Here is a 13132-nt window from a genome sequence, read left to right as displayed (position 1 = left end):
TGCCTACCATTATGTTATCGCTTATTGATTATCTGTTCCTTGTCTTTACTCTTTCCTCCAGATTCTAAGCTTTACAGGAGCTGATCTCCTCCGTCTGGTTCACTGTAGTACCTCAGTGCCTAGAGCATTGGCTGAAATGTGATGGGTGCTCAGTACATATTTTTTTGAATGAATGAATTAAACTTCCTTAAAAGTCCGTGTTTCTCAGGGCTCCCTTCTTCTCTTCATGGCGTGCTTCCCCCATGGCTTCTACATGGCCAGTTCCCCCACTTCTGATCTCGAAATGTTTGTGTTCAGCTTTCAAGTGGACATTCCCACTCAGAGATCCCAAAATGGATTCATTAGTTTTCCCATAAGCTTTTTTTCTCATCCATGCCAGTATGTATTGCTATATACAAACTCCTGTAAATGTAGAAGCTTGGAATAGCAATTATCATTTATTTTGCTCACAGATCTGCCATTGGAGCAATAGGGACTTACCTGGTCTATTTCAACTTCTTGTTCATTCATTCCTACTTTTCCCTCCGTGCCCATGATCTTAGGGTAGACCTCCATTAATACATGCCTGAGCATGCTGTTAGTTAACGACATGTCTCCATACTGTCACTGGGTCCTCCCCTTTCTGTCCCTCCTACATGTGATGTCAGAATTCAGTTTAAGAATGAAAATTGGGTGATGTCATTCTCTCGATGGAAGTCCCAGCTTGGTGTCCCATGACCAGAGCATGAAGCTGGATGGGAGCCCCTGGGATTTGGCTCCCGCTGACTTTCGTAGTCTCGTCTCTGGGCTGATGCCTCCTATGCTTGTCCCTCCGTTTGCCTCAACTGGCTGTCCTCCACAGTACCCCCTGCTTCTAGCCTCTCTCACTCTTGGGAGCACCAAGTTCCAGTTGAAGTTGTCACCTCTTTCTTGCAAGCAGCTTTTCCTGAGACCTTCAGCCTGTCACCCCAAACCAGCCACCCTCTTTTCTAGGTCTCCAGTGGGTCCTGGTTATGTGTGCCCCTCCCCAAGGAGGCAGTGGGCATGGTGAGCGAAAGGCATCCCAGCACCTGCCATAGGCTTCCCGGGTGCTCGGCGAGCATCAGGGAAGGTGGACATTGGTGAAAGCTCATGCCAGAGAGTCACGATACCTGGATAAGAAATTCTCATTTGAAGGGAAATAACTAGAATCATCTTTCCCTGGCTCCTGCTTGTGAATGAGTTTACAAAAGAAGAGATGACATTAAAGACATTTAACACACATCCAGAATTTACTATGTAAAGCAAAGCTACTAAGTAAACTGTAGTCACCAAGCCTTTGCAATCTCATAAGTCAATAGAACAGATTTACCAAACTACCTTTCATTTTAGGCTCCTCTTTCTTGAGTAGGTTGTAAAATATCAAAAGGGAACAATCACGTGTTCATGCTTATGAAACTGACTGATACCATGAGTTGATTTGTACTTACTGTATTTCCTTGTTCCCACAGCCGTTTCCATCTTAGACAGAGAGGATGGAGGCTGGGGTGTGTCAGCTCTCCTCTGGTGACACGGGGACCCCTGGGATCTACAGCGCCATGGGCCCCACGTGGCTGCTTTTCCTCCCAGGAAGTACAGCCCCCCCCCCCCCCCAGGAACTTATTTAGCACCTTCTGACATTCTTTCATTACCTTCCAGGGGCCAGCCATTCTCATCCCTTCCTTGTCTTGGAAAGGGAAATGATCTAGATTTGAGAGTTATACGTTTTCCCCTCAAAAAGTGGCAAGGGGGTGAAAAGTGAATATGATATTTTGAAGATTTATTTGAAATGATACTGTTCTGATTGAATTTTCTTCTGAAGACCATGTTCTTTGCTTATAATGATACATGTCCTGTACAGGGAATATTTGCTTTGCTTTGCTTTTTCTCTTTAATGTGATCACTGTTATTTCATATTGACCAGATTTCAGAGGTAAAAAATGGCCGTAGATTCGCCGTCGCAAGTCAAGCAATGCTTAGATGCGTAAATTGAGATACGGTAGAAGAAAGAGTGTTTTAGAAGTTTGTTGGATCCTAGTCCGCAGTGAAGTGGTTTTGGAGATCTTTGCTTTAAGCACGACTAATAAACAACTGTATCTCTTTGACAGCCACTGCTATTGCAAATCCAATACTGTCCTTCTTAGATGTCAAACGGATTTTATTTCAAAAAATTACCGATAAAGGAGACGAGTTGAGAAAGGCCTTTCAGCTGCTCGATACCAATCACAACATGACAGTGTCGAAGAGTGAGCTGAAAAGAATTATCACAACCTTCCTGATGCCTCTCACAAGAGAACAGTTTCAAGATGTCCTGGCTCAGGTACCGTATGCACAAGCGACTTAGAATAACCCAGTTCTGGAAAAGATGGGGTTGGTTACTGCAGCGGGCATTGTGTTCTGGTTTTTCCCCCCATGGTTCCAAGTGAGTGGTTCAAGTTTTGTTTATTTTTCACAATTCAGTTTAAATCTGGCAGATGTGGGGTGATCAACGTGGACGCGAGTCATGTTTTGTGTGGACCACTGGTACAGCTGTTTCCTTTAGTTTTTTTTTTTTTTTTAAGGCTTCCACATAAAGAGTATTTGGTCAACTCATATTTTGGAAGCTAGTATTTTGGCATTTGTTCTTGCATTGAATGGTTGTTGAGCACCCACTGTATGCTAGACCCAATGCAGAGCAATCAGACGCAGGCCTGCCCTTGAGGGGGTCCCGGTCCCATGAGACATATTTGCAAGTGTTGCTAAGCATGGGCATTATAGGCAGGAGAGTTACCTAAAAATGGGGTGGTTGTCCAAGAAGGCTTTGGGGAGGAAGTGGTGTTTTTGGTCGCGTTGTGATGGAGGGGTGGATATTAGCCAGATGAAAAAACGGAAGGGCATTCTAGGCAGAGAGAATAATAGCCCAGGTGAAATCATGCATGTCAGAATCAGCATGGCATGTCTATTCAGGGAACTGGGTAGTGCTGTTTGTATCAGAAGCAAAGGGATATGTGTCAAGTTGTGGACAGGGGGGTCAGTCCTGAAAAGTACCATGCAAAGGAGTTCGGCTTCTGTCCTGGAAGACGTAGGGGGCCAAGGGTTTGCAGCAGGGAAGATGCAGTTACTTGGGGAGGGATATGGAGGACAGGCCCTTGGGCCTTCTGGTGGGGTACCACACCAGGGGGCTGTAAATAGTCAACATTTGGTGGGTGAGCCCTCAGGGCCTTTAAAAAAGGAATGCACAATACTATGGTAATTAAACACTCTCAAAATAAATCCATAGGGAGCGATGTCATAATCTAAAGTAGAAAAGTTGGTTGGGAATATCAGTAGTGTGCCTTCCAACCCAATAACCCAATTATTAATTTGTACACACACACACAGGCACACACGCGCGCGCGCACACACACACACACACACACACACACACAAATATACATATTTTTACTCATTCATTACTTCTTCATCAGAGTCTGCCATTTTTTAGTATTTAAAAGCCTATTTCCTTCTAGAATTTGGTGACTACCTCCACCCAACTCAGTTTGCTTTCTTTTACCACAGGGGAATTATGTGTTAGGAAAACAAAGAGCCCAGAGAATTTCGGGTGTTCCTGAATTCTAGTCTTAATCTCAGGGACTGGCTCTTCTTCCTTTGGCTGATTTAAAATGAAATTGTAGACCTATTTGTTGTTTCTTCTTGAGCATACCATGGTACTGTTTCAAGGATTTCTCTTCCTTTAATTTTGTTTTTCACTGAATGTGGGGTTTTAGCCATTCTTTTCAAATATATATATTTTTCCTTTATCTTCTCTGAGACATTTTGGTATTGTCCCCAGACCCTTGAGGCTCTGTTCATTTTTAAATCTTTTTTTCCCTATTTTTCAGATGAGATAAGATCTGTTGTTCTGTCTTCAAGTTCAGTGGCTCTTTCTTTACATCTCTGTTCTGCTAGTAAGCTCATCCAGTGAATATTGAATATTAGACATAGTGTTTTTTCAGTTCTAGAATTTCCATTTGGTTCTTTTTTATAATTTCTATTCATATGCTTACATTTTTTTCTTCAATTATGGGCATATTTCTTTTAACTCATTAAGCAAGGTTAAAATAGCTGTTTTAAAGTCCTTGAGTCAGGGGCACCTGGGTGGCTCAGTTGGTTGCGCATCCAACTCTTGATTTCGGCTCAGCTCATGATCCCAGAGTTGTGGGATCAAGCCCCACGTTGGGCTCCATGCTGAGCACACAACCTGCTCGAGATTCTCTTTCTCTCTCTCCCTCTGCCCTTTTCCTTCACTTGTGCTCTCTCTCTCTAAAATAAAAATTCGTAAAGTCCTTGAATGATAATTCTAGTATGTGGATTGTCTCAGGGTTGGCCTGCATTGGTTTTTTTCCCTTAACGAGGGTCACATTTTTCTAGTTCTTTGTGCTTGAGTGTACAGTTAAACTGTGGTTTGTGAGCATAATTCGTTCTGGAAACATGCTTGCAATCCAAAGCACTGGTATATCAAAGCAAATTTCCCCATAAGGAATGATGGAAACTCAGATGATTTGTTCCACAACCCAAAAATATTCACATAAAAATGATTACAATACTGTAATATAATACAAAATAATAAAGAAAAAATAAAGCAAAATAAACAAATTACCCTGCACTTACCTTTGAAAACCTTCTTGGCTGGTATGAGGAGACAAGAGAGAGGAGGGTTATTGTGTAGGACGACTTTCACTATCACTAATGGAATCACTAATATCTATTGGCTCAATGGAATCTTTTTCATTTCATGCAGCTTTAACAAGGAATATATCCAATAACACTTGCTTTTGCCTTCTTTTGAGGATTTCACAGAAATGTGACATTGCGTTGTCATTCAACAGATTCATCACTCGCACTGCTATAGCCTTATTTGGGTGATGCTTTTCTACAAAATTTTGCACTGTTTCCCCCATTTTACACATATCCATAATCTCATTTGAAGTGAGGATTCCTCTGCCTTTTTCTCCTCCTCTTCTGTGACAAGATGTAGACGTAGACTTCTTATAATATCTTGCAATTTCGGCCACTCATGTACTTTGTTCATACTTCTTGATTTCCGTCTTAACTTCCATAGTAATCATCTTCTTCTTCTTAACACCCTTCTTTTCAATCATTTTCTGTGTGGGGGCCCTTGTATATGCTCACACGGATGTTGATTATAGTAGAGCATTAATAAACTCTTATCATATACTGTATATAACGTAACTGGCAATTAGGCAGCAGAGGAAAGGGTCTCTATCTGCAGGCAGCCTGACCTAGAAGGAAGCAAAGCATTCCTAAGCTTGCTCTTGTCTGGAAAAGCCAAGGACTGTCTGTAGGTGCCTCGAAGTGACCAAAAATACGCTGGTACCAGTTGTGGGCACCTTCCAACGTTCTGAAAAATCACTGATTTCTGCCAAATGCCGCGGCCTGCAACTGAGCATCTGAGCATGGGAGACAATCACCCACAATCCCACAGAGAGAGAGAGAGAGAGAGAGAGAAACCATTGGCTCAGTTGTGATCATGTGACTTTCAATGTCACATACTACTCATATTGCAAGACATCACTCATTTATCAAGTTAAAATTTTATTAGAAATGTTTGCTCATCTTGCGGAACACTCACAGAACAAATTACTCACAATTCAAGGTTTTACTGTATTTGGATTACATCCCAGACCCGTGTTATCCAATAGAAATGCAGCGTGAGAGGTGCCTGGCTGGCTCAGTAGGCAGAGGACACAGCTCTTGATCTCGGGATTGTGTTCACGCTCCACACTGGGTGTAGAGATTACTTCAAACTAAAATTAAAAAAAAATTTTTTTTAATACATAGTGTGTATATATATATATGTATATATATGTATGTATATGTATATATATATATATATGTATGTATGTAGTGACTCACATGTGTAACTTAAATTTTTTTTTTTTTTCGACGTTTATTTATTTTGGGACAGAGAGAGACAGAGCATGAACGGGGGAGGGGCAGAGAGAGAGGGAGACACAGAATCGGAAACAGGCTCCAGGCTCTGAGCCATCAGCCCAGAGCCTGACACGGGGCTCGAACTCACGGACCGCGAGATCGTGACCTGGCTGAAGTCGGACGCTTAACCGACTGCGCCACCCAGGCGCCCCTCACATGTGTAACTTAAAATGTTTTAATGGCCACCTGAAAAGAAATAGGTGAAATTAATTTGAATATTTTAATTTAATGAACGTGTCCAAAATGTATCATTTCAACATGTTATCACTATTAAAAATCGACAATCAGTAGTTATTTTGCATTCTTTTCTGTGTATGAAGCCTTCAAAACCTGCTATACACTTTATACTTACAGCCGACTTCAGTCTACACACTAAGTTTCCATTGGAAATACTTGATGTATATTTAGATTTCATAAAATTTATAATTTAAATACAAGTTTCATATACTTAGTCATTGCAAACGTACTTCAAAGTTTTCCAGTCATGAGCAGGGGAGAGTCAGAGAGAGAGAGAGAGAGAGAGAGAGAGCAGGCTCCAGGCTCCGAGCTGTCAGCACAGAGCCCAATGTGGGGCTCGAACCCACGGACCGCGAGATCGTGACCTGAGCCGGAGTAGGATGCTTAACCGTGAGCCACCCGGGTGCTCCTCATTGAATTAATTTTAAAATTTAAATTAATGAACATGAATAAAAAGCTTCAGTTCATCTGCTGCCCTAGCCTCGGCTCAAGTGCTCGACAGGCACATGTGACTGTGGCTGCACATCAGACAGTATAGGGCTGAACACTATAAATACTGTGCTGTGGAGACTGGATTCTGTTACATTTCTCTGAAGACTGTCGATGCTCCTGCTCTGGCAGCAGTTAACCTGCAAACTCTTGTCTCGCCGGCAGTGAGCATTTGCTTGCATTTGCATGCATTTGCATGAGTTTGGCCCTTTTGTTTCTCGGTGGGTCTCTGAGTCCAGCTTGCACACGCCTGGTTCGGGCATCCGTTGGAAACCTGGACAGAACTTAGAACAGCAAGCGGGTCTCCTCCTCTCTCCTGTTTGAGACTTCCCTCACATTTTTAGTGGCCGTGGTTACTTCAGGTTCTGCACACTGGTTCTTCAGGCCAGAGGGACTGGGTTTTCTTTGGGGGTTTTAGCTGCTGTGCTGGGGAGTGACTGTGGCTTACTCTTAGGCTCAAAGCCTTTATGAATGGGAAACTCCCTCCGTACTTGTCCCTTTTCCTGAGTTTTGAATTTCTCCAAAGTCTTCCTGCTTTCGTATTTGCCAATTTATAGTTGTTTTGTGCGGGAGATCGATCTGTTACGAGCTGTATCTACCACAACTGCTGCTTTATCAGTTTTTAAAAGCAGTCACAAATTTACAGAGAAATTGGAAGTTTAGTGGGAAGAGCAGTTTGTTTTTCTTTCCCTGAACCATTTGGGAGTAAGCGGCCCCATCACCCCAAATATTTCAGTGTGTGTGTCCTTCAAAACAGGGTTAGCCTGGGGCGCCTGGGTGGCTCAGTCCCTTAAGCATCCGACTTCAGCTCAGGTCATGATCTCACGGCTCATCGGTTAGAGCCCTGAGTCAGGCTCTGTGCTGACACCCAGAGCCTGGAGCCTGCTTCAGATTCTGCGTCTCCTCTCTCTTCCCCTCTCCCATTCGCTCTCTGTCTCTCTCTTTCTCAAAAAAAAAAAAAAAAAAAAATCAAATCAAGGGTAGCGTTCTACATAACTGCAGTCTGACCACCGAAACATGGATATTAACATGAGCTCGTGACTACCGTCTCAGCCCCAGGACCCAGCCGGGTTCTGCCAGTCATTCCACGCAGGTCTTGTATGATCCGGGTCAGAATCACGAATTGCATTTGGTTGTCGTATCTGCCCCGTGTCCTTCAGTCTAGAACAGTTCCTCAGTCTTTCCTTAGCTTTCCGGACCTTAACACTGAAGATTGCAGCGTGTAGCATGTCCCGGTGTGAGTTTATCTGACTAGATCGAGGCTTGCATGTTTGGCAGGAGTACTGCAGAAATGCTGCTGTGTTCTCCCTGTGTTTTATTAGGTTGCGCTGTGATCCTAGTTTGTCCTGTTACTGTTATGTTCACTTTGATCACTTGAGTATCTGTGGGATACTGGGATCTGTCAGGCTTTTTCATGGTAAGGCACTCTTTATCCACTTTGTAATTAATAAGCATTTTGTGGGGAAAATTTGAAACCATGTAAATATTCCGTTCCTTACCGAACTTTCATTTATTCATTTACTGTTTTTGTATTTGCAGGGACTCAAGATTTCCTCTTTTATCAAGTGGTTATGATCCATTATGTTCTTCATTTATTTTGATTTTTAAATTGCCTCTACTTTGACCAGTAGGAGCCCCTTCCTGCTGGTTTGTGTCCTTTTGGCATGCCCCTGTCATTCTCAGAGCACTTCCTTCGTTTCCAATATAAGATATTCCAAACTCATCTTTACTTTCCTTGCCTCAGTCCTGGAATTATCCATTTCCCTAAATAGCTTTGGTCCTTCCAATGGAAACGAAATTCAGAATCCAGAATCTGGGCACTGGGGCTGCTCATTGCCACTGGGATGGCACTCCAGGCCTCTCAGTGGGCAGAGCTCTAAGGGTACATCTCCCCCCAATACACATGTATACGTGCATTTACATCTCCGTTCATTTCTGCACCAACCTCTCTCTATATTGAAAACCATGAGTCTACACCAGTACTGCTAATTCTAATCCTACCTCTCAGGGTTCTTTCTAATTTTCTTGCTTTTTCATATTTGTAATTACCTTTTCACACGACAAGAAGCTTGGATTTTGTTATTCTTAGTATATTTCCTTATTTGATCAGTCTCCCTGGTGTGTGATCATCTCCCATCCCCAGAGCCTCGCCCTCGCGTGTGGATGCTCTCTTCACCCCACTTGGATCACGTCCTGCTCTGGACTCCCATGGTCCCCCCAGCATGGCAGACATTGTTTTTTCTCTGCCCCATCAGACTCTAGGACTGACTTATTAGGGAGGGAACAGGAAAGCAGGGAAGAGAGAAGAAAGATGAAAAGCTTTTCTCCTTAAAAAAAAAAGTTTCCCCTTTATTCACTTTAACTAAAAATTTCACAAATAATATGTATCAATGATTTCATGTGTCACTTTTGACTGTACCCACAGTTTTAAAAATCTGTTTATTTTGAGAGATAGAAAAAAAGTGCAAGCAGGGAAGGGCAGAGAGGGAGGGAGAGAGAGAACCCCAAGCTGACTCCACGCTGTCAGCGCAGAGCCTGATGTGGGGCTCGATCGCAGGAACCATGAGATCATGACCTGAGCGGAAACCAAGAGTCAGATGCTTAGTTGACTGAGCCACCCAGGCACTCATGTATCTATGTTTTTATTAAAAACTTTACTAAGATATAATTTATATTATAATAAAATTCACCATTTAAAAATTTACAAGGTACTTGTTTTCCGTATAGTCAGGGTTATACAAGCATCACTACTGTCTAGTTCTAGAAATTTTCATCACCCCCAAAAGAAACCCCGTACTCATTAGTAGTCACTCCCCATTTCCCCTCCCCTAGTCCCTGATAACCATTAATATATTTTGTGTCACAGTAGATCTGCCTTTTCTGGACATTTACTATAAATGGAGTAATATAATACATGATCTTTTGTGTCTGGCTTCTTTCATTTACCATCATGTGTTCAAAGCTCATCCGTGTTGTAGCAGGAATCAGTACTCCCTTCCTTCTTATGGCCGAATCGTGATCCATCATACACATAGACCACCTTTTGTTTATCGTTGGCTGATGGACCTTCGGGTTGCTTCCACTTTTTGGCCTTTGTGAGCAACGTTGCTATGAAAATTCACGTACAGGGGTACCTGGGTGGCTCAGCCGGTTGAGGGTCCGTCTGTTGATTTTGGCTCAGGTCGCGATCTCACAGTTTGTGAGTTCGAGCCCCACATTGGGCTCCACGCTGACAGTGTGGAGCCTGCTTGGGATTCTCTCTCTCTCTCTGTCTGCCCCTCCTCCACATGTGCCCTCTGTCTCTCTCCAAATAAATAAATTAACTTACAAAAATTCACATACAAGTTTTTGTGTGGACATGTGTTTTAACTTCTCCAAGGTACGTGCCTAGGAGTAGAATTGCCGTGTCACGTGGTAATGTTCTCTCTCGGTTTTTAAGTTTTTATTTAAACCCCAGGCAGTTAACACACAGTGTAGTATCAGTTCAAGTGTGCAATATATAGTGATTCAACACTTCCATACAGCACTCGCTGTTTATCATGACACGTGTACTCCTTAATCGCCACACCTGTTTCACACACACCCTCCCCCCCTCTGGCGACCATCAGTTTGTTCTCTACAGCGAAGAGTCTGTTTCATGGTTTGCCTCCCTCTGGTTTTTTCCCCCTTGCTCATTTGTTTTGTGTCTTAAATTCCACATACAAGTGAAATCATATGGTTATTTGTCCTTCTCTGACTGACTGATTTCGCTTAGCATTATACTCTCAGCTCCATCCACATCATTGAAAAAGGCAAGATTGCATTCTTTTTGATGGCTGAGCCATATTCCATCTCACACACACACACACACACACACCCCACATCTTCTTTATCCACTCATCAGTTGGTGGACATTTGGGCTGTTTCCATAGTTTGGCTGTTGTTGATAGTGCTGCTGTAAACATCGGGGTGTGTGTATCCCTCCAAATCAGTATTTTTGTGTCCTTTGGGTAAGTACCTAGTAGCGCAGTTGCTGAATCGTAGGGTAGCTCTATCTTTGACTTTTTGAGGAACCTCCATACCGTTTTCCAGAGCGGCCGCGCCAGTGTGCATTCCCACCAACAGTGCGGGAGGGTTTCCCTTTCTCCGCGTCCTCGCCAACACCTGTTATTCCCTGTGTTGTTGATTTCCGCCCTTCTGACGGGTGGGAGGTGGTAACTCGCTGTGGTTTGGATTTGCACCCCAAGGGTGAGGGCAACTGGTACCCTTCTCTTGTTTTTAAGGAACATTTGTCCTTGCAAACCCCGGTATGAGTTTCCTCATAAGCTTGATTTGACTGATACTTTATTTATACCAAATGGAGAGTTAAGATATTTTTCCTGCTAATGTCTCCCTATATTCATGATCTAATGTTAATTTAAAATTTTGACAGCCTTCCCAAGCTAATCAGCTATGCAGGAAGAGGAAAAGTACAGAAGATGTGAAATGTGTATCCGTTTTTAAAAGCTACATCTGTTTTTAAGAGAAGTCACTGAGAGCTGTAGAGATTCAGAGACTTTAAAAACCAGGCCCTGGTAGTCTAGCTGAATGAATAAGCATGGCTTTTCTAGAAGCTCGAGCTCCCGTGACCGTGTGTAAACCGAGGAGGCTGGAATGGGGTGCATTTTTAGGAGGCCAAGTTCACTGGGAATGAAGAGCAGGGTTTCTCTTTCCAGTCACTGGAGTTCACAGTGCGGGTGACTTTTCTAGATCTTTTACCAGCGAATCCCTTTTCCAATAGTGAATGTAAGCCTAACTGGAAACATAGAAACCGGTAAAGTATTTCAGGGGAATTTCACTGTCAACATTAGGTAAGAGTTTTCCAGTTACAGTGAACTCACTTCAGCTTCAATTTTATTTTAAGAACCACGTCGAGAACGTTTGAATGTCGGACAGTTTCGGAGACTGATCAGGGCAAGAACGGTGTGGCATTGCTGGCAGGGCATCGCCCTGTACCTTAGTTTCCACTAACGGTAGAGTGAATCTTTCTGCGAAGGTGGCCCCAGTCTCTGAACGTTAATAAAAATTTTATGAAAGAAGTTGAATTGGCAAAGAGATTCCAGAGAAGAAAACCACAGCTGTGGTCTGGTCCCGAAGGTCGTGCTGTGTTGGGGAAAGAGATGTCTTTGAAGACACTTGTCGACATGATGGATGTGGATTTAAACACTACCCTCCCCCACCCCAGTCTAAGAGTTTACTTTTAGTGATTCGTCGTTGGGTGGTTACGATTCTTAAACATTTTTGCCAGAATCACAAATACTGAAAAAGTGAATTCTTAGCAAAGAGCCTCTCCTTCTAGACTAGATTCTTTGGTTTGTTTAATGGACTGAGCTTTGGAGGCTGGACATAATGCAAAAATGTATCTGCCACATTAGAATTTTCATTAGACCATAAGTAACAATGTGAAATGTGACAAAAGCTTCAATAGGTTAATGGACTTCCTCCCTCCCTCCCTCCCTCCCTCCTTTCTTTCTTTCTTTCTTTCTTTCTTTCTTTCTTTCTTTCTTTCTCTCTTTCTCTCTTTCTCTCTCCTTCCTTCCTTCCTTCCTTCCTTCCTTCCTTCCTTCCTTCCTTCCTTCTTGGCAGGGTGGTTAGCGCAGTGACAGGAACTTGGGCTCTGGAGTCACAGAGAGTTCTGGCACTTAATGGTAGTGCCTTGCAGGGAGGTCACATCCCTGTTCTGTGAAATGTGGAAAACGACCCCACCCTCAGAAGCTGGTTTTGGGACTAGAGGAGTTAACTCCTGTAAAACACCAAGGGTAGTGCTTGTGCCCGTCTGTTGGGTATGAGCTCTGCAATTGTACGTTTCCCCCCTTGTCATGAAGCCTTACTCCCCAAACCATGAGGCCTCCTGTCTTGGAGCAGCACACACACCCTGTTCTCGCCCTTCTTCTGTGGGGTTAGGCAAACTCTGAGGTGTCTACCCCAAAATGACATCTCCTAATAAATACCCTATCCGAAATAGAAATCACGGATGTGCTTTTCAGGAAACGTCTTCACGAAGGCCCACACCGTGAGCCACTCTCCCTCTGGTCCCATTTTCTAGTCACACATGTTTTAAATAGAAAAGAGAAATTTGTCCTTTGGGGAAGACTGAGGTAGCCGTGTAGGCTTTGAGGCTGGAATTTGAAGGGCTAAGTGAACATCAAATTTGACTGTACAGACGTGGGAGCCGCTCAGCTGTATGGGAAATTGTACTTTGTGTGTTTGTATGAGGCTTCATAAAATATATCTGTATTGGTTACATGTCTTTTTTTTTTTATTTTTATTTTTTAACGTTTATTTATTTATTTATTTATTTTTTCAACGTTTATTTATTTTTGGGACAGAGAGAGACAGAGCATGAACGGGGGAGGGGCAGAGAGAGAGGGAGACACAGAATCGGAAACAGGCTCCAGGCTCCGAGCCATCAGCCCAG

The 13132-nt window shown here is 43.1% G+C and overlaps 1 protein-coding gene across 7 annotated transcripts in view; it reads left to right on the top strand.

Annotated features, from left to right (window-relative positions):
- EFCAB6 (EF-hand calcium binding domain 6) overlaps positions 1-13132 on the top strand; it is a 250449-nt gene that overhangs the window by 30672 nt on the left and 206645 nt on the right. For all 7 annotated transcript variants that reach the window (XM_045467278.1, XM_045467283.1, XM_045467280.1 and 4 more), the window contains one exon: positions 2106-2317. In XM_045467278.1, coding sequence (XP_045323234.1) covers positions 2106-2317 — 212 coding nt within the window. The remainder of the gene's footprint in view (positions 1-2105; positions 2318-13132) is intronic.

Source organism: Leopardus geoffroyi, chromosome B4, assembly GCF_018350155.1.
Source record: "Leopardus geoffroyi isolate Oge1 chromosome B4, O.geoffroyi_Oge1_pat1.0, whole genome shotgun sequence".
Taxonomy (NCBI): Eukaryota; Metazoa; Chordata; class Mammalia; order Carnivora; family Felidae; genus Leopardus; species Leopardus geoffroyi.
This window is presented reverse-complemented; position numbering and strand designations above follow the sequence as displayed.